Source organism: Camponotus vicinus, unplaced genomic scaffold (genome assembly GCF_025532165.1).
Source record: "Camponotus vicinus isolate PSW18456_S1 unplaced genomic scaffold, iyCamVici1.0 SCAF_5, whole genome shotgun sequence".
Lineage (NCBI taxonomy): Eukaryota > Metazoa > Arthropoda > Insecta > Hymenoptera > Formicidae > Camponotus > Camponotus vicinus.
In genome coordinates, this window is record NW_028141977.1 from 20,963,665 (window position 1) to 20,984,563 (window position 20,899).

The 20,899-nt window shown below is 34.6% G+C and overlaps 1 protein-coding gene across 5 annotated transcripts in view; it reads right to left on the reverse strand.

Annotated features, from left to right (window-relative positions):
• Ssh (Protein phosphatase Slingshot) overlaps window positions 1–20,899 on the reverse strand; it is a 106,190-nt gene that overhangs the window by 48,716 nt on the left and 36,575 nt on the right. For 4 of the 5 annotated variants that reach the window (XM_083099798.1, XM_083099796.1, XM_083099795.1 and 1 more), the window contains one exon: window positions 7,578–7,737. In XM_083099798.1, coding sequence (XP_082955924.1) covers window positions 7,578–7,616 — 39 coding nt within the window. In that variant the 5' untranslated portion in view covers window positions 7,617–7,737. Of the gene's footprint in view, window positions 1–7,577; window positions 7,738–11,713; window positions 11,824–11,900; window positions 11,918–20,899 lie in introns of those variants that run through there. The other variant, XM_083099799.1, reaches the window with a different exon arrangement.

Below are 20,899 nucleotides of genomic sequence, written 5' to 3' on the forward strand. Positions count from 1 at the left end.
ACGTTCGCGGGACGATCGTATCTGGCGAAAGAGAAAAAAAGCGAAAAAAAAAAGACTTGGAAACGCGCGCGAGAATAAAGCGCCGGAAGCGGGCAACTGAATTGCGGGTTAATGGTCGTTCGGGTCACTGACATCTTCCGCATAAAAGGTCCCGGGGCCGGGGCCGGGGCCCGCACGACGGACAAGTACGTACGGGCGCGTAAGTTTAAGTACGGGCGTAAAAAGTAACGGGGTCCTGCCGAAAAGAAGTCGACGGAACGACCTGTAGCGAATCGCGCGACCCCCTTACCTCGTTGTCCTTGTAGGGACCAGTTTCTTTCTTCGTCCTCGACGCGACGCGCGTCGAGGAATCTCCGGCCGAGGGATCTCTCCGCCCTTTCAAAGTTTAACCAACTTTTTTCTTTTTTTTTAATAAGCAACGCGCGATACGAAACGAGTGGCGACAGCGATCCGCGAGCATTTTCGCGTGCGAATATCGACAGGAAATTGGAATCGTCGACCGTGAAACGCTCGATATACACGACTGGGCATTTTATACGCTACATATTTCTCGCGCGAATCAATATCCGCCTCTAATTGAAACTAATTAATTCGCTCTTTAAAATATTACGAAATGAATATTCTACGCTATATCCTTGTTTAGGCAATTTTATGAAAAATTATTCAACAATTGAAGAATACGGCTTCTGGATAATAATCCGTATAACGAGCACAAACGAGATAAATTGTCATTACGTGACCAAACAATGAAAATTCCTGCGAGTGAAATTTTGAGATGGGAATTATTGTATAAAGTGGGAATTAACTACGTAACCATAATTCTGCGCTAATTAAACGCACTATTTTATTTAACCTAGAAACATCATATCGTCGCGAGTAACGGCAAATTATTCTCTCAAGTCTATTATATACTCGTATAATATATTCTCATTTCTCGTGCTTCCTATCAGGATATTTATATTGTTGCATTTAAATCTCGGCGGCAAGTAAATGATGTAAATAAAGAAATCGCTTCTCAAAAGAATATAATACTGAGAATTTTTTTTGTTTAATAATATACTAACGTAATGACTAATTTTTAATACGATTTTGCATATGTATCATTGGGAGATGTTACTTTTTTTAATTAAAAAAAATAATAAATAAAATAAAATACAATAAAATCATACATTTAATTATTAATTACACATGGAAAAGTGGTTAGAATCTTAGCGAGACAATAGGAGCCAGCTACTCGTCTACGAGCAACAGAAGCGTTCTCCTCTCGATGGCAGCCTCATTTTCATGGTAATCGGGCGGCAGTTACAATAGCCGCGCGATCGACGCGACAATTTACGAGGCCGATGGTCATGATGGTAACAATGCGCGATCCATAAAAGCACCCACGTGTCCAGCGTGTTTCGCCAGCCATCTTCTCGCTAGACCGGAGGAATATCGCGCCCGTCGTGATATTTACGAGCTCGACGGACGCGCAACAACGTTGCTTAGCGGCTGCAGCTGTTAGGTTGTCATTAATTCTACGAGACTCGCATTATGCCGACGGGATTCATTTATCTTTCTCGCAACGGATGACCGCAACGAGCAATTTTATTTTGACGTAAAATTTTTTTTCGCCACAGGTTTTTAACACGACCGGCGACGGTTTTTGCATCGCGAGATTCACGAGCCGAGAGATTGTCGCATTACGATAAAATATATTCTTACAATTCGCGCAAAAATTGCTGCTTACGAAGATTTAAAAAAAAAATATTTTAACATTATAAAGTTTTGACAAATATTTTGATAAATAACACTGAAATATAATAAAAAAAATATAATAAAAAAAATTGCCCTCATCGATCGATCGGCGAAAGAAATAAACGGAAAGATACGAGAGAGAGAGAGATTGACAGATATTTTAATATCATTCGTGAAATATGGAGGTATAGCAGAGTACAGCTGACCGTAATAATCTTGTCGTTCGAAATGTCGATATAATTCCACGATTGCCACATAAAACGTAATTAACACGTTATCCCATATATTTCGCGTCTTATTGACCGCTTCTTCGTACTCTCTTCAAACGTTGAGCAGCGACATTCGAGATTACGAGAATACTACGATCGGTTGGATTATTAACCGCAAGATTTACATCCCGACTAGAGAAAAATGTTGAACCGGTTACGCAAACGTACAGCCAATCGCGCGTCGCGCGTGGCTCCTCTCTTATTCATCGGACGCTCGTTTCACATCGCGCGATTCCATTTTTCGTCATTCGCATATTCCTAACGATCTAAAATTACGTTAACGACATAATAAACGAGAGATTTATCATTACGGCAATATTTTTTGCATCGCAGCGGAGGAAACGCACATTACTGCAACACGTACTATAACCGACATGTATGTATCCGATGCTCGCGCAACTTATCTTTTTGTTAAATGACCGTCAATTAAAAACAGGCGAATTTAACGAAATATATAATGTACATATGAAATAAACATGTGTACAAATTCTCAGTTGACAATGAATATTGTATTTAACAAAATTGTTAATTGTAATCCCTCATCTCTAAATTATTGAGATCCCGATTATCTCGATATTTATTTCTCGCACGGCATAAATAATACTATACATAAAAAAAATTTGTTTCTTTTATATTCCTCAATTTTGTTTTATTCCTCGACTTTATAGTGCTATTATCGTGAAAAAATCAATACGATGTCTAAAATAGTATAAAACAGATTCTTCAAATCTAGCAATAATGTAGCTTTTATTTAGCTCTTCTCGCTCTTCTCATCGACACTTATTTCCTCAATAGACGTTTCACGCATTCTTAGTACGCGGAATGTGCATTCGGACATCGGACATTGCTCTAGATTGACGACGATCGAGAAACGAAACGAGCAACAGACGGAGAGAACGAGAGGAAGCGCGACAAGAGCGATGCATTATGTCGCTCTCGTGAAATTGGCCCGCCGACAAGCCTGTTTCCTCCATTTTCTTCTCGCTCGACCAAAGGAGGATGAACACAGCGAATTGCTCGACTACCGACGAGCGAGATCGCACAATGCGGTCCGAGTCTTATACGCGTTCTCCCTCCTCCTCCCCCTCCCTCCTGCATGCGCTCCTATCTTATAATGCGATTTATACCGGTGTCACAAAGGTCAGAATCATGAGCTTGCGATTTTATTGCTTTTATCCGCCTCCTCCGTTCGCGCGCGAATACGACCGAGTGACTTACAAGGGAAGTTCGGCAAGTCGAAAATTCAAAAAAGTCTGAAACTTGGCATAATTTTAGAGTAATATATTCTAATAATGAAACCATTTTTTGTTGATGCTAAAAAACGGGTTTAGGGGTATAACCAACCGCTAGAAAATCGATTTTTGCGTTCCGAAGCGAATATCATCGAAACGAATAGAAATATAAAAGATTTCTATGTTCAAACAAATGTTTTATGGCTTTAAATGTACTTTACAATTGCGTACTTGGATTTTTAAAAATGATAAAATTTTTCAAAATACCCCCACCACTCAATATTTTTTATATTTTGAAAACATTTTTAAATTATATATATTAGCTAACACATAAGCTTTAAAATATATATAAATATATATATATATATAATAAATATTATAAATATATATAAAATATATATCGATTTTCTAGCGGTTGGTTATACCCCTAAACCCGTTTTTTAGCACCAACAAAAAATGGTTTCGTTATTAGGATATATTACTCTAAAATTATGCCAACTTTCAGATTTTTTTTAATTTTCGACTTGCCGAACTTCCCTTGTTAGCTGCTCTCCGCAATTACTTCTTTACCGCCAAGGAAAGGATGTTCCCCGCGTGTATATCGAGGCTACTTTTGGAAGATCGCGTAAAGTTACTCCGAATCGTCTCTGCACATCGCAACATTGTTACGTTTCTATATAGCATATATGGTACTCGTATATTTATTAAAACTGTGCTCGCAAACTTTTATCGTAGCTCTTCGAAATTTTATCGTCGCGTATAGTCTTTCTAATTTACCAAAAAAATCTAATAAAAGGAGACGACTACTCGGAACGATACGGCGTTAATCATCGCATCAAAAAACTCGTTAAATATTAAAGACCCTACATACGCCTCTCTCTTAATATTGCTCACAGTCAAGATAAAATGGTTCGTTTTAATCACGCCATTAATTTAGAATCGAGTAGAAATGGTAGTTTCTCGATTCGACACCTGATACGCTAATCGAAATTGTGAGTCGCGCGATTAAAATGCAGAGAATGCCGATTACCTTCGATCGCTCTCACCTGCGATGCGATTTTCTTTCACTGTTAATCGATTCCAACAAGGAGAATCTAATTCGGCCATCTTTCGCCGTCAAGATCGCTCGAGGAAAACGAACCTTTATTCACCCTTGACCTCGAGAATCAAGAATCAAAATCCGCCAGAGAAGACACCGCAAAGTGATAACACGAGTGTCTCTCTCTCTCCCCTTCTCTCCTCTCGCGCTAAAGGAGAGCGAGCTCGAGTCGTTCCGAACCGGGTCAGGGTTCTCTTCCAACACGGCTTACTTTTTCTAGAGTTAGACTTGTCCCCGATCCAGAAGCTGTGGAGCTCGTGTCAAAGGTAAAGACAAATTTTATTATGGCGATTGATCGTCTCGAATGTATCGCATGAAGAGTGAAAGAAAATTGTGCAAACAATGTTCCAGCAAAAAACACGATCATCCAGGCTTGAACGATAAAAGAAGTACAGTTGTTGTCTACTTTCGCCCAAATTGGATGATCGTGCGAGATGAATCATGTTATATCCCGAGTGCGAGTCTGGTGAGAGTATTCGAAAGGTTTCGTCTTGTGTACGAGCAGATATTAAATGTATGTAGATTATGCGAGAGACGATGAATCAAGTTAATAGAGATGTAAATGATATTACAATCTTTGAGCGCAAAAAAGTGTTTATATAAAAAGTTTCTCATACTTATTTTGTAGAACCGAATTAATATTTTTTAAATTTATTTATTTCATTAATTTAATTCACGCACTTTTAAATACACGTAATTCACTATAATCGAGTATAAAAGCATTAAATAATTTATATAACGCGTCTAGAAAAAAATTCTATTTTTATCCGATGACATTCGATTCTTTCCAAGAATCCACCTGGAATGACCAAACTTGATGTGAAAACATAAATTGTAGCTTTCTAATTCACTTGTGGAAAGAAATCGACCACCTTGTGTCTCTCCCGCAATGATCGATTCGCTCGGTATCGGTAACGGCAAAAGCCTACTACCGCGGCTATCGCCGCCTTTCTTTATTCGCGCGCCGACCGGAAGCGCCCGTTGCTCATCGGCCGCGACCTCAAATGCGTCGCCTTCGCTCCGATGGCGACGGCGACGACCCGCGCATGTGGGTCGCGCTTAGCCCACTTCGCGGCACAGCCCCGGCAACCGCGACATCGCGGATCGTCGAAATGGTCCCACGTGGAAAATTCCGAGTCGCGACGAGCGATCGAGCGCGGCAGACGATACGGAGCGACATCCTCGCGGCCGCGTCTCTCTCTCTGTCTCTCTCATCTCTTATCGAGCCCACGACTTTGAATCGAATCGAATCGATATAAGATATTCACCAATTACATCGGCGAATTATTCGTAAGATACGCGACATGCGCGCGTAAAAGATTCTTGATTTAAATGTCCCTCCGAATATAAATAGTATAGTATTTGACAGTTATTATATATCTACAATAATTAATTTTCAAAGTAAAAACGCGGACGATAAGAAGAATAGATTTACAGCATCAATGTAATAGAGCAATAACAGCAAGTCTTTATATATTATGAGCTTATTTTGGATTATCATTTAAAATACTTTGATCCACTATAAACTTTTGACTAATTTAGAATTAATTTAAACTCGAAAAAATATCGAAAAAAGGGACCGTTTATTATAATTATTTAAAATCAAATATATCGCCAACCATTTAAATCTCGAAGCTTTTGTTAAATCAAGGAAGACTTGCACGAGCGTCTCGTACTTTACGTGAGAACGCATTGTAAAGACCCGCTGTTTCTGCGAAAGTATATTATTTAAGAATCTCCGACGGAAATATTATAGACTGCGCGCAACTTCCTTATACGAAGAAAAATAACGGCGGAATCGCTTCCGTGCAGCAAACAGAATCAAGTCTCTGTCTTGGGGAAATAAGTTTCGTGACCTGTTAATTGCCAAACGCACGGAGAAAAGCGCATTAATTACATGGCACACGCGTCATAGCCACAATGTACACTTCGCAATACGATCAACACGGATAAAGATGTCATATAAACATTGTTCTTTTTAAGAATTGATCGTTTCCGGCTGTTAAAATTCATGCCAAGTTTCTCTCTCTCTTTGAGAAATCCAATAATTTATACTTTTTAAATCGATACAAGTCACAATGTGAATTCATACTTTCTGTGCGTTAAGAAACTTGTTAGTCGATATGAGAAAAATGATGTAAGACAAAAATTATGTTTCCTGCAAATAAACAACTAGAGAGCTCATAATTTTCAATCTCAGTTATATCCATTAAGAATATTTTATAAGCATTTTAATTAATAATAATAATAATATAAAATGAAATATCTTGAATCTATTTAAGATGAATTTACGATAGAAAATTCGGGACAAAATTCTATTTATAATTTTACAACTTACAGAAAATATTTAAAGATATAGACACAAATATGGATAAAATTATAAACAGAATTCTAGTCGTCACGAAATTACAGTTATTTCATTTCCGTTCTCGGCATCTCAATTGTTGTACATGATAATTTATGTTTGTACGCGATAGTGACATAAAGAGTCGGCTCGCGGAATCACGAATTGTGTGTCGGAGCACGTTTTCTTTTTTCGAGATAAGCAATTGCCTCTTTGTTAAAACTGCGCAACGGCAGGTAGAGTATATTTGCTTGTCGTACGTTTACACGCTTCCCCAACGAGTTTCTCGGTCGAACGGAATAGTAAAGCCGCTGTAATTCTCGGGGTATTCTCGGAGTATTCTCCGAGTATTCTCAGAGTCGAGTCGAGGGCGAGCGGAGGCAACGAGCTGCCAATTTCTCGAACGCGCAAATTAGGACCGCACGGTTTCCGTCCGCATCTTAAAGAAACCGCGCCGAAACGTGACTCCGCGACTGCGAGATTGTCCCGCAATCCTACCCGTGAATCGCGCAATCGAGCTGCTTCGAACGAACAGAAACTCCGTGACTCCGTGAGATACGAGAATCGCCTTGCTACGTAATCATCGAAATCGTTGCCAATTTACAATTGCCAATTCCCGGAAACAAAAATATTTTTAGTGTCCGCCTAAATAAATTCGCGCTTCGAGTCACGCATTCGCTCTCCTTTCCTTAGAAATATATTCCACGTTACATAAAATATACGTGTAAGATCGATCATTTCCGGCGTCGCGTTAAGATGAATCGATTGCAATCGCGCAAAATAAAGGATTTTATGTTTAAAATTTATACCGCGAAAATTATGCGTAAATTATGCGTTTCATTAAATAAAAAGATTCTTCCTTGTTTGTTATTAAGTGGAAAAATAATTTTACTTACCATCTTCAAAGTCTCCTCGGGCCTCAATAGGTAAAACATGGACTGTAGATGCTGCTGGATATCGCATCCTGCTGCCGAGACTCGCCTCGAAGGACGAGCCCTTTCGTTTGGCGGTAAAACCAGGGCAGCGCCTTTACCCGCGAAATAACATTCGCTCAGACTGCAAAAATAACAAAAAAAAATACTTTAATAATCAAATGGTAATTTAACCGCATTCAAGTTATGTAATAATTGTAACTGATATAGGACTACATTTATTTCGTAATCAAGAAATGATTTAAATGTCAAGAAAATTTCAAGTCGCAATAGATTAAATATTATATCGAAACACATATTTTATATGTTTCAAGTATAATTGTTATACAAGTCGATCGACTTTTATTAACTGTCATCGAAAAAAATACATATTAATAAAAAGTCCAAGAAAATAATATATCTGTTAATATATATCGAAAGCATTAAATATTTACATGTACATACGTAGTGGTGTCGAAATGTTTAAAATTTGAATCGTTTATTAACCGATTTTTTAAAACATTTATTAAAAATCTTATCTGTATGTACACATAAAACTTTTTTCTAATTTACTATTATAAATCAGCATGAATCATAAAGTATTTAATTTTAATAATTTAACAAGTTTTGAAAGTAGTTTAGTAGTTTGAAAAATCTACATAGTTCAATGTTCAATCCCTGCAAGTAAATCTTAAAATTTTTGGATGAATCATGACGTTTTTATCTTAATGCGATAACAACACAATGTACTTCCCTTATCTCAAGTTGGAAAAAAAATACCAAGTTTAGTTTAAGGTACAAAACAAATATCCGTCGATTAGACAAGGAGTAGAATTTTGATGCAGTTTGATAGTTGGTGTACAATTGTCAATTTTAATCTTTGATATCAAGATACATAAAACATTAATCGATTTATTCGCGTGCTCGACTGATTTCACGGCCGTGATCGGCAACTCGTGATAGACTATCTAGTTCATTAATTAACGCTGTTGCCAATTGTGATCGACAAATGTGTATCATCGAAACATTCACTCAAACTTAAATGAAGCATAAAATGCTGATTACAATTTTTTACTTTTAATCATTTCACGATCAAAAACAATTCGTGCCTCGAAACACATTCCGAGTCAAATTGCCATAATATTAAGTCGAGAAACGTATCGTTAAAAATAAGATGTATGTTTTAAAAACATTATATATATATATATTTACCGGTAAAGCCACTTTGACCTTTTTTGTATCATACTTGTGGTAGCTATTAACATTGACCGACATTGTCGTCAATTAGCTCATCTTAATTACGGCACGCTTATTTATAATACAATTAAATAAAATTATTTATGCGAATCATTTGCGGAAAAATGTATTTGCGGCGCGATTCACGTTTCACCTACATCAACGCGCTCCCATTATATTTTATTCCGCGTCTCATCATTATTGTCAAGCGAACGCTCTCTCGATGGCTTCGGGTAATCAAACCTGAGGCTTTTCTTTCTACGCACGTATGTATAGCTTCAACGACGATAACCGCGCGTCTGAATCGCGTATGCGAGTCGCGATTACATCGGCGATGCCATTTTCTCATGGTAAGTAAACCGTCACATTCTCATATGATAATGACCAGCTGACCAGACAATGCGTGCTCGCGCGCGCGCACAACACACATGTGCCATTTGCACACGCGTGAACTTCCGCTATCGCACGTTTACAATAGCAAGTTTCTCCGCCGAGACTTTACCGCGAAATAAGAATACAAACGTATTTACATCGCTCATTCGGCAAATATTTACTATACGATATGCGAATAATTCTCAGTGTCATACGTAACGCGTTACATTAGAATGTTTGTGAATTTTGTACATGTTGACTGATCCTATTGACTTTACCACTACCGATGTTAAATAATTACAAGGTGGAAAAAAATTGTCGATTAAAAATGTCTAACAATTAAAGCTGATAAAATAATCGCATTCGAGTAATATTCACTATAATCCCTACTAATCTCTCAATGTTGTACATAAAAACTGTGCTTTATCGATAAGTATTCCTTGAAATCAGATTGAAATCGTAAATGCACTACATCGATAATAATCATAATGTCTGCGCCGGGAAATCAAAGTGAAAATCTATCATCGTTAAAATCGATATATCGATTCTCAATGGCTCTCTCTTTCTCTCTCTAATTACGTTATCGAGAGAGTCACGACGATAACTTTCACACGACTGGATTATCTTACCGTGACGCGGCTCAATTACACGCACGAGCTTATTAACAAATTAGGCCAAGAGAGCAATCTCACTCGACATTCTCTTAATTTTTGCTGTAAAGCGATCGAGTTTGGCCTTTTGGTCATTAATCAAATCGATAAGTTTCGTATACACTTTATATACAAATTAAATCATCATATATGGCGTACGGAATGTCGCGTAATTGAAGGCGATCTGCAAGAAAAAAACGTAAAAAAGATAAATATCGTTTATTATTGCTTTCATTATTTTACTAAATAAATATAAAATTACTTGAATTTTTTAAGAGATCGTATATTCACACACATGTTTGTATGTTATTATATAAAAAATTTAATATATATCCAAGATCCCTCTCTCCGCGGACAAACGTGTAACAATTCCAATCGACCTTGGTACATCTAATTATAGTCAAGTTGAATTATGTCAGAATTCGAAAATTGCTGCTTTCCTGTTCTTTAACATCTTCAGGAAGGAAGTCAACCGCGCGATAAATGGTTTTCCACTTTTAACAATCGCAAATGAAATAAAAAACCGTACGACTTTCTAACGACATTATAATGATAATTATGCATAGAGCGCTTATTACACTCTGACGCTTTTATAACAGTTGTCAATTTTGTTCCTTTAAAAATTGTCGCGGTCCCACGGGTCCGTTCCATTGTCGGTCAATTACTCCGATCGACCTTAATTACGAAGGAAGAAGCCTCGAGAGCCAAGTTGGCGACACACGATCGTCTCGCAAACTCCGCGTCGCGTTTGTATAGGTGCATAAGTAAGCGGGCATGCGATTCGCAAAACATTAAACGCAGCAACTGCGAGGAGACACGACTGCGTCGTAAAAGTGGTCTACGATATATTTTACAACGGCACCCCTGCATTTTTTTTCTCTCTACAATCTACTCGCTAGCTAGCTTGGAGCTTCGCTCACTTTGGTCACAGTTGAAGATTTTCAAGGCTGCGAATCTCTTCGTTCGACGTTTCAACCGCGATAGACCGCGTGGCTCGCTCGACCGTCGTGCGGCGCATAACTGCATAATTAACGAGAATGATCGGCCAAATAAATTGCGAGCGGCCCGTTCGAATAACGTCGGCGTGTCTGATGCCAAGTCGGGAATAACAAGGAGAAACCGATGCGCGGGTATCGCGAGGATATTTAAATATCGTCGCTGGCACGCGAAAGCGCCCTCCGTTATCCTGGCACGAAGATATCCATGGGAGATGGGTATAACGAGAATATTCAGTGGAGATAAATTTAACGAATATTAGACTCTTGACAAATATGCGTATACCACGTGAATTTTTAACATTACAGAATATTCAAAATTATTGTTATATATGATTATTAAGATTCAGAATTATTATATGTAATATTCTAAATAATATTCTGAAATATTCATATTTCAAACTTTTTCGCGTAAAAACTATATATAAATTGTTAGAGTAAGAATTTGTATCGAAATATTAACGTTCATCTAATGAATTCGAAAAAGAAAATAATTAATTTATTTAATTAATAATCTTGAAGTGTGTAATAATTAGATTACACGTCTCTCTTTTTATCATCAACTTTTTTATCGTATTTTTCTCTCTTTTTCATACACATAATTACTCCGTCTTACGTTTCTTGCTCAAGTAAGAAAAGATGTCTACATCCGGCACCAAGGCAGATTTTTCATTCACTGACAATAGATTGAATATCTCTATGCCTAGAATATCTACAAAGCGGCAAACAGCAGCTGACGCAGTCGTGATAAATCGAGATGAAATCTTTTCGGAACATCCACACACGACGAGGTAGCCGACAGCAGGAACGTGAAAAGAATTAATCGAGGCAAGAGGATCCATCTTTCCTTTGACAAAACGATCTTTACCTGTCGACGTAGCCGTCGTTCAGGTAAATGGCCGGTACCCCTGCGTTGGATGCTGCAGGGGCGTTCCCCTCAGAATTCTCCGTAATGGCGCACTCGCGAGATGACGACAACTACGGAAATCAATCGATTGCAATTTCTCACTAAATACCGCGTGCTTTTAACACTTGTAAAGAGTGGCACGACGTACTTAACAAAAGAGAAATACACATGAGACAACTTTTCCTTGAAAATGAATGACTCTTTCTTCTAAATGTATTCCTTACAACTGTCGCAAAAAAATCGCCGCGAAATCGTCATCGAAATTCCGTTTATTGTATAAAATCACGGTTTGCGCGGTTCGTTTTACTCGGGAAATAATTCTCTTTTACCGATAATAGAGATCCGATAATCGCTCGCGTCTTCACCGAGAGAGAGAGAGAGAGAGATGCTAATGTATCTTGCGCGCGTGCGATTAGGCGCAGAACCGGCGGGATACTAAAATCATCTCGAGATTTAAGATAAAACGAAACGGCGATATGTGGGCGGATCTCTGCACTGGACCCGCAAACGCCGAGCAACACGCTCGCTCGCTCGCTGGTTATATATCGGCTGACTGTATTATTAGCTCGCGCAAAGAGAGAGAGAAAGATATATATATGTCCCTCCTTATATTATATACATGTATTTGCATCGGGCCGACACGAGAGAAATTCGTGGAAATCGCAGTCTCGAGCAAAATACGTACCCATAGAGTACCTATCATCTTTTTCCGTCTCTCTCTTTCTCTCTCTCTTTATTCGATGTTTATCGTACATATTCGCAACGATTCCAGATCTCGTATATATACATTTTAATTCGGAATAGAAGGAAATATAGATCAATCACTGCGCATCAATTACCGTCTTTATTCAATTTTAATTCTCCGATATATGATAATAATTATACGTAATCTTATTAATTACATGTTTCAAAATTATCTCGTAAATTTTTAAAATTTTCCTCTTTTCAGGTTTAAATTAAGAAATTAAATTATTAAAATTTAAAATTAAATTAAAATATTAAATTAAATTGTGAAAAAATGTATTGTATAAAAAATAAAAAATGAACATATAAATTACTGTAATTTATTTTTATAATATATTTGCAAATTTTTTCGCATATACATTCGCTAGAAATTATGTATACTCAGGGTTTACGAGATTCATCGAAATCGCGAGATGATTATATGCGATATTGCGTATTTCAAAGGTAAATAGCGTTTATATGTTAATAACGGAGCACGTGTGGTAATATTCTTGAAGAACATATGAATACATCAGGCTATACGAAGCTTCCGCGACGCAACAACACCACGGTATAAATCGAGAGAGGCCGGCTTCTTTACGAGATCGATAAATGATCGATCCGTGTGCTTACTAAGCACAGTGCGCGCTTATCAACCGCGGTTCGTATATTATATCGAGTTCATATGGTATACGCAACATGGAACGTACTATCGAATCCGATGTTATTGCATGTCGTTCATCGTGAAAACGATGACATAACCGCTGCGGTCAGAATGGCCCAACTAGAATCGACGTTCGCAGATATAATTTATTGATAATTTGATCCTGTTGCCATTCGACTCGAAAGAAATTGCAAGAGAGAGAGAATGAAATTATTTTTTTTATTCTAAAGAGCAAACGTGAAATATTGCTTAATATGGTGGATATAAAAACATAATAGACATGATACGCAGTTAATAATTATTAAGAATAATGGGGGGGGGGGAGTGAGAATAAATGTGTACGATGCAAATAATAATATTTTGAGATAATAATAATTTTTTAAGAAAAAAGCCCACGTATATGTGGGTTCAATAAATTACTTTTATAATCTAATAAAATTCTCCCAATTTTTTTTTTACTTTTGTATTTTACACGCGTCGATAAAATTAGAAGAAAAAATAGTTTTATCGTGGTGAAAACATTGTGAAATATACAAATACATTTTGAATAAATACTAAAAAAATGATTTGCTAATAAATTGCACGAAACAAAAAAGTAGAAAACGTTTCAATTATATCTCGCAACCGCTAATAGGTATAATTAACTTCCTTTGGAGATTCATTAATGCAGGCCAAACCTTTGCACAATGTAATTTACAACGAACAATAAAGTCGCGCAATTCTCGTAAAATATTATATCCGCTTTGTAGATAAGTGAAACAAATGCGCTCTAAAAGAAGTAAAGAATATTCGGAGCGGCAAAAAGATCAGAAACATTTTAACGATCGTAACACAGATGTAATTACTAGAATATTCGCTCCATTATATTGATCTAAATGGTGCTTGTCGATAATCTGCGTTGATCTGCGGCCGTATATGAATCAATAATGGTCAGGAGAAAGCTAAGCGAATGAGATACTAATAAAGTGAACTATTGAAAGATTTAATATAGCAGCGTTTCTATTTAACTTTTATTTTATTTTATTTTATTTTTTCAATATGATTTACAAAAGAAGATAATTAATTTTCTCTCTCTCTTTCTCTCTCTCTCTCTCTTCTCCCCTTCTTTTTCTTTCCTTTTTCTCTCTCTTTAGATTGAAAAAATAAAAGTTATATTTAATTTCTTTTCAAATTTCTAAAGATAAATATGTCTGTAGTTGTAATTAATTAATAATTTTATTCGGCAAATATTTGACGTTATTACAGATTCATAAAACAAAAACATGAGAAATAGGAATTGTTTTATTTTTTTAATTAAACTATAATTAATAAAGAGTTATATTAAGAAATAAACGTGATTATATCTTCTATATATAATATTTCTCGAATATTAATACAAAATGGTAGAAGGAAAAAAAATGTGTCTGTTAGATGAAGATTATGGTTGAAAATTTATTGAAATTTTTAAATGTTTTTGATTTTATAGTAGGGTGACAAAATGTGACGTGTAATAGATTTGCATCTAATGTATAATGATCTCGATTGTTCAGTTATCAATGAAAGGGAAAAAAAAGGCAGAGAGCCAGAGGCAGAGAGCCAGAGTCAGATCGAGAGCCTGATCGTAATCAAAAGCGCGCGTCTCGCAAATTGGACTGGCGCCGAACGCTCAATCTTTACGAGAATAATATAGCGGGGCAATGCAGATAAGAATGACCCGGGCTGCGAGCAGCAGCACCGTTAAAAGTCCATAAAATCTGCGCAAACGTGACCGCCAGTCAAAATCTGCGCGCACCATCTCGCGAAAGAGTACGAATGAAGCGATGACGTCATTCCGAGATATAAAGTATGCTCATCGTGTATGTACACGCATCTATTTCTGATATGCGGACGCATATACGGGAGAGAGATGTGCTGATTTTTTATTAACGAAAGGATGGAAAAAATAACATTAGTAGTTAATAATTTTCAATCATAAGACCTTGGATAATAGTCGTGAGAACTTTAGTATACAAATTAATACAATTAATATATATTAATAAAAGTTGTTTCCATATAATATCAATTTAAAAAATTGAAAGTAATTAAACTATATTATATGCATTAATTAATATGTGATGTACGATTTATACTCTTGATCGATAATATACATGTATTTATAAAATATCTTTTTTAATTATCTCTAATTTTAAAGTCCTATTAATTTAATTTAAAAAATATATATTAAAATTTAATTAAATGTATACGTAAAACACTTTAAATGTTTAATTTTAAAAAACTTATGAATAATTAAGTGAAATAATTAAGTGGAATATTCCTGTGTAAAGAGAAAAATTTCTATTTCATTTTTAAATATATTTCATGGAAAATTAATGTATAAATATTTAACCAATGCAACCTATCCTTCAATAAAAGTATTAAATTTCTAAATGTGTTATATTATTATCGCACCTTGTTTGATCTATAACAGATGTACTACAAGTATTATACTCTGACACTTGCAATATTCGAGATGACTAATTTTTTTACCGCGAATTTCGCAAAGTTACTTTTAAGACTGGATTACTACTGATATATTTGGAAGCTTAATATCATAAACAGCTTAATATCATTAGGAAAAATATAAAAATGATGTAAAGTAAACATGTAAAGTAAATAAAGGTACTTCAAAGTTGGGAGTAATCTATTAAAATGTATATTAGTTTTATAGATATCTCGAATAATAATCCAAAATAATTATTTAACAACTCACATTAACAACATCTGTCTAATAAAAAAAGAATAAAAAATCATTAAAGGATATCTTGCAAATTTCTTGGATAAATCTTTAAAAGTCTTACTGGGTTAATACGAAAAATCTTACATCGCCAACTAAAAAAATAAAGATAATTTCGCCATATTTCAAAACTGCACAGCAAAACGGTACATGTACTCTGTAGAATTTCTTCAGGCGATACTTTCAGCGAAACTGAATCATCGTCGTAGAGCACGGCCCCGTGTGCAATCGCAGATTGCATCTGCGATTGTCATTCTCGCGTATTCCGAAGAGACCTTACGGGCCGGATGCGATTCGCACAAGTCGCCAAAGTATGTCACGTACCGGTACCGCCCGTTATAAAGCGTAGAGCCCGAAAACATCGCAATCGGCGCACGGTGTGATTACACGACGCATTTTCGATCGATTTTTTTTATTATTATTTAGATATATTTTTTTTCACATTACACGTATGCGTCTATTTCAAATAGAATTGCTAAATTTATTTTTTAGAAAAAGATTCTCGATTCCGAGTAATTGTGAAAAAGATAATCCCTATTAGATTTTTATAAAAAAATAAATTTTGAATTTTGTTTGATCTGTGTGAAATCTATAATCGATAATGTGGGACTTTTGAACACCCTGTGTATTTACGTTCGAATATATGGATGAAGTATGTGAAGGAGAAAGAAGTGAAGGGGAAAGAAAAGAAGATTGCCCTATTTCTTGGTCATCTTCGCATCGAAATCGCATTACTCACACGAGCTTAAATTATGATCAATATGGGGAAGAAACTACGTGATACAGTTTGTCTAACCGAAATCTGATATATTTCTCTAAAAGCAGATCTTCAGAGTATGCGAAACGTTAGGCGAACGATATTTCACAAAGACTTATTTTAAGGAAATATGTATATAGTATATGTTTATAGTATGTGTTTGTATGTAGTAGTAATTTGTGTATACTTGTGATAAGATTATCTGTATTATCTGTATTTTAAGATTACCTCACATCGTGCAAAGAAATCCTTTTTACAGACATATAATATCTAATATAAATTCCCTGAATAAAATATCATTCTATAATAAGAGATAGAAAATAAATTTCTGTTTAATATTTTATAAAAATCAACATAAATATTTTTAACATTTTAAATAAATTTAAATAAACTTATCAAATTTGTTTGAACTTGAGACATTCTAAAAAATTTTTTATTATTTTGCTTATAATTTATTCCGAGCTTCCCATATTTTGTTTTTTCAAACAAGAGAAATGATGTATCGATTCAAACGTAAAAGATAAGTTTTCAAAAATTTCATCTCACAGCAAACTCAATTTTCACCATTTCAACAAATTAACAGATTTAAAAGCCGAGATGGCAAACACGACTCTTGACCTTGGATGAATAAACCGAAGCTATAAAATGTACTTATTAAATAAACTTTAATTTTTTTAATTTTTATACGCGGACATTCGATAGAAAGATAACGATGAAGAGAAAGGGAAAGTATACATTATCCGAGAGTATATTCGCATGCAAAAGAGGAAAGATGAAGTCATAAATACGAAGGAAAGTGCCGGTGAACACGACTTTGCTGTGTTGATTTCACGCTGCGCAAAACCGAGCAGCAAAACGATAGAGTGAGAACCCTGTGTGTGTGATCGGAGACCTTTTCTGTATTTATATTCTCTTCTCGCGTAATGTAAAACCTCGTTCCATTTCATAGCGCACAGCATTGCAACGCTTTCATCGATTTCTCAATATACCGATTCCTCTTGTAGGAAAAAAAATTTCATGAATAATAGAAAATAGGAGAGAGAAGGAAAAGTATATTTCGAAAATTGACTATCTCTCCAGTTTACTGTAAAGGATTTATAATTCGCTACTAAATAAATAAACAATAATAAATTCTAAAACAATTGTATTAATAATCGTATATGTCGTGTAATATAAAAAATTTAGAAAAATAAAATATATATCAGGAGATACATACACATACTTTAAGATACATAGTGTGTCAAATTAAAATAAAATTTTTCATAAATTCGCAAATTATCGTCTAAAAGATCGTTTAAAACGAGCTTAATTCTTTGTATTTAATACAAATTGTATTCATCTTGTGTTTCATGCACACATACACACGCGAAATATAAAATATCCGATATAAACTCTCAACTCGTAAACTTTTATATACCACGTCATTCAAATAACTATTGTATCCTTCAGCTAATCGAGAGCCGATCCCAACACATTCCACATTCCCTATCGCCATTTGTCCTTCCAACATTTTGCGTCGTCCTATTTCGTCCTGTTACTTCTCCATCCTATTATAGTCCCCTTGCGTTTCTTGTTCCGACTCGCTCAAATCCATCCCAATATACTACATTCCATTGTCCTCTATGCTGTTCGATTCGAATTTATCCGATTCTTGAAAATAGTAGACACCTTTGTACATGTATGTATGTACACTTACACGGATATCTCGAAAACAACGCCCTTCCCCGTACAATGATATTTCAGTCGCGAATGCATAGCTGACGGCACATTACTAAAATTAGTGTACGTTCCGCAAGTAGAATTCCCATCTCTCTAAAGGTAGCCGCATCTCGTGAAATATAGAATAATCTCCCTCTCAAATTAACCTTGATGACTCAAAACTGTCGCAGGCACTTTCAAGAATGTCAACGGTATTCCTTTGAAAATCGTGTGAGGCATAAATAGAAACGGGTATATAATACTATTCGGATTTTAATTAAAGCTCTGTTATTAAGAATTTCCATAAATCTCTCCGTTTCTTTAGTATCTCTCCACTAATATTCTATGTATATTCATGCAAAAAGTTTTGCATTATTATTAAAATTATCCTCATTTAAATAAACTTGGCATTATTATCTAAAGTAAAACACGTAATTAAAGTTAAATTATATTTGGAATTAATAAACACCTCATTAAAAATAATTATTTAAAAATTATTTAAAATTCTACAATGTATTTTTCGCATTCAATTTAGATATTTATTGACTTGCGAAAATATATCAAAACGAAATAAAAATTTGAACAATACAACTTGCTCCGTCATGATTAATCACACGACTACGTCCTAATTAACCTTATTAACTGTAGCTACAAGTCGCATGAAAGAATCGTTGCACCGTTAAATCAATTCAATTTATTTCTTTTTTCGACGTTCAAACGTGATTCAACCGCACCTGATTGACGCACGTACTCGATTGCAAGATGGTCAACGATCTCCTGAAGTCACGTTAGCAGCGTGTCGTTAGTGCGTCATGAAAATATGATTCACATTTAACAACGGGGGAAATTCATAATATTGAAAAATTATAACATTCGCGTTCGTACTATTTAAGATAGAATTTACAGGTTTCGTTCTCATCACATGTTGCCACATTGTTTGACACAATGCAACATAAATATATATATTTTATGTTGCAGAGATCGCGTAATCTGCATTTTCATCAGCAACGTATACTATACAATGCGATTGAGAGGTTTGAATATAGTACACACATACAATATAATAGACGTCTTACACTAGAAAATAAATATAGCACATATCGGAACCTGTGCTTATGCCTACGTAGTTGCGAATTTATGATCCGTGAATTTATGCAAATATATATTCTTAGTAGCTACAGATTAAAAAAAAACATTTTCTTGTAACAAAACTTTTTATATATTGTTTTTTCTATTCTTTTTATAAATTTGCAATTTCATGTTATCTGCGCGTGTTTAACGAGTATTTTTCGCTTCCAAACTTCATAAATAATTAAATGTTGATTTCAAGTTATTCGTGACACAATTTTGACACTGATCAACAATTATTCCAATGTTGTATATATGTATTTTATCTCTAGAATATTAAAATTTTTATCTTTTATATTTACTTATAATATGTCACTGAGGCGTATATTTGAGAAAAATGAAAAATGTGCAAAAATATATCGAGTTAATTAATTATTTCATTTAAACGTTAGTAAATGTAAATCATAATTTTAAAATAATCTATTTATAGAAAATAAACATAGGAATCTTTCTAATTAATAGAACGAGAAAAATCAGTAGAAAAATATATATATGTCTCAGAAACGTACAGAAATTATTTACTAGATTTTAAATTTAATTTTCTGAAATACTAAGCAAAAGTAATAAATAATATTAACAATAAGTAAAGAAATAAAAGATTGTATATTATTCGTTGATTTATTTTCATACATTAACCTGAGATAAGGCCTCGGATGACAACAAAGTTCTCCAACAGACGGTGGACTCGCTTTGTCACGATTTTCTAATTAACCGATCTAAGCACGCGTACAAGATGACGCGCACGTTTGCATTAACAAAGTGCTCACCTGTGCACGACATGAAACGGAAAGAAAATTTGTCTCTGAATAAAAGTGCAATGTGACTTTTAGAATAAATAATGATAAAATTGCAACCATGTGACAGGATAACGTTTTTCAAACAAATGTATGTAAATTATTCTAATAAGGATATTATATTTATTTTCTCTTACTATACATATATGTATATTTGAGCATCGATGCATAATACGAAGTATATTAAATACTAAATCTTCTTTTATATACTTTCAAAAAGCATATTTATTTTTTATCTAAATAATTTTCATAAAAATTGCCAAGTCAATTATCTATATTGCCAAGCGTACTATCACGAAATGATAACATTTTCGAAAGAATTATATTCTTTCCTTTATATATATTAAAATTTTTCAAAATGTAGGCAATGCTATCTTAAATTTGCTTATAATTTTAATTTAATATTAATATTCTTATACAAGAATTTATTATAAAAAACTTGTAAAAATTTCTAAGAGTAAAACTTTATAAATCAATTTATATTTTGTTCATTGATTCAAAAACTTGACATATATATATCTTATATACTTTACATTGATAGATATTTAATTTGCATTCTTAAATTTATACTAATATAATTCGATATAAATATAAATTGTAAAAATATAATTTACTATATGCATCTTTATAT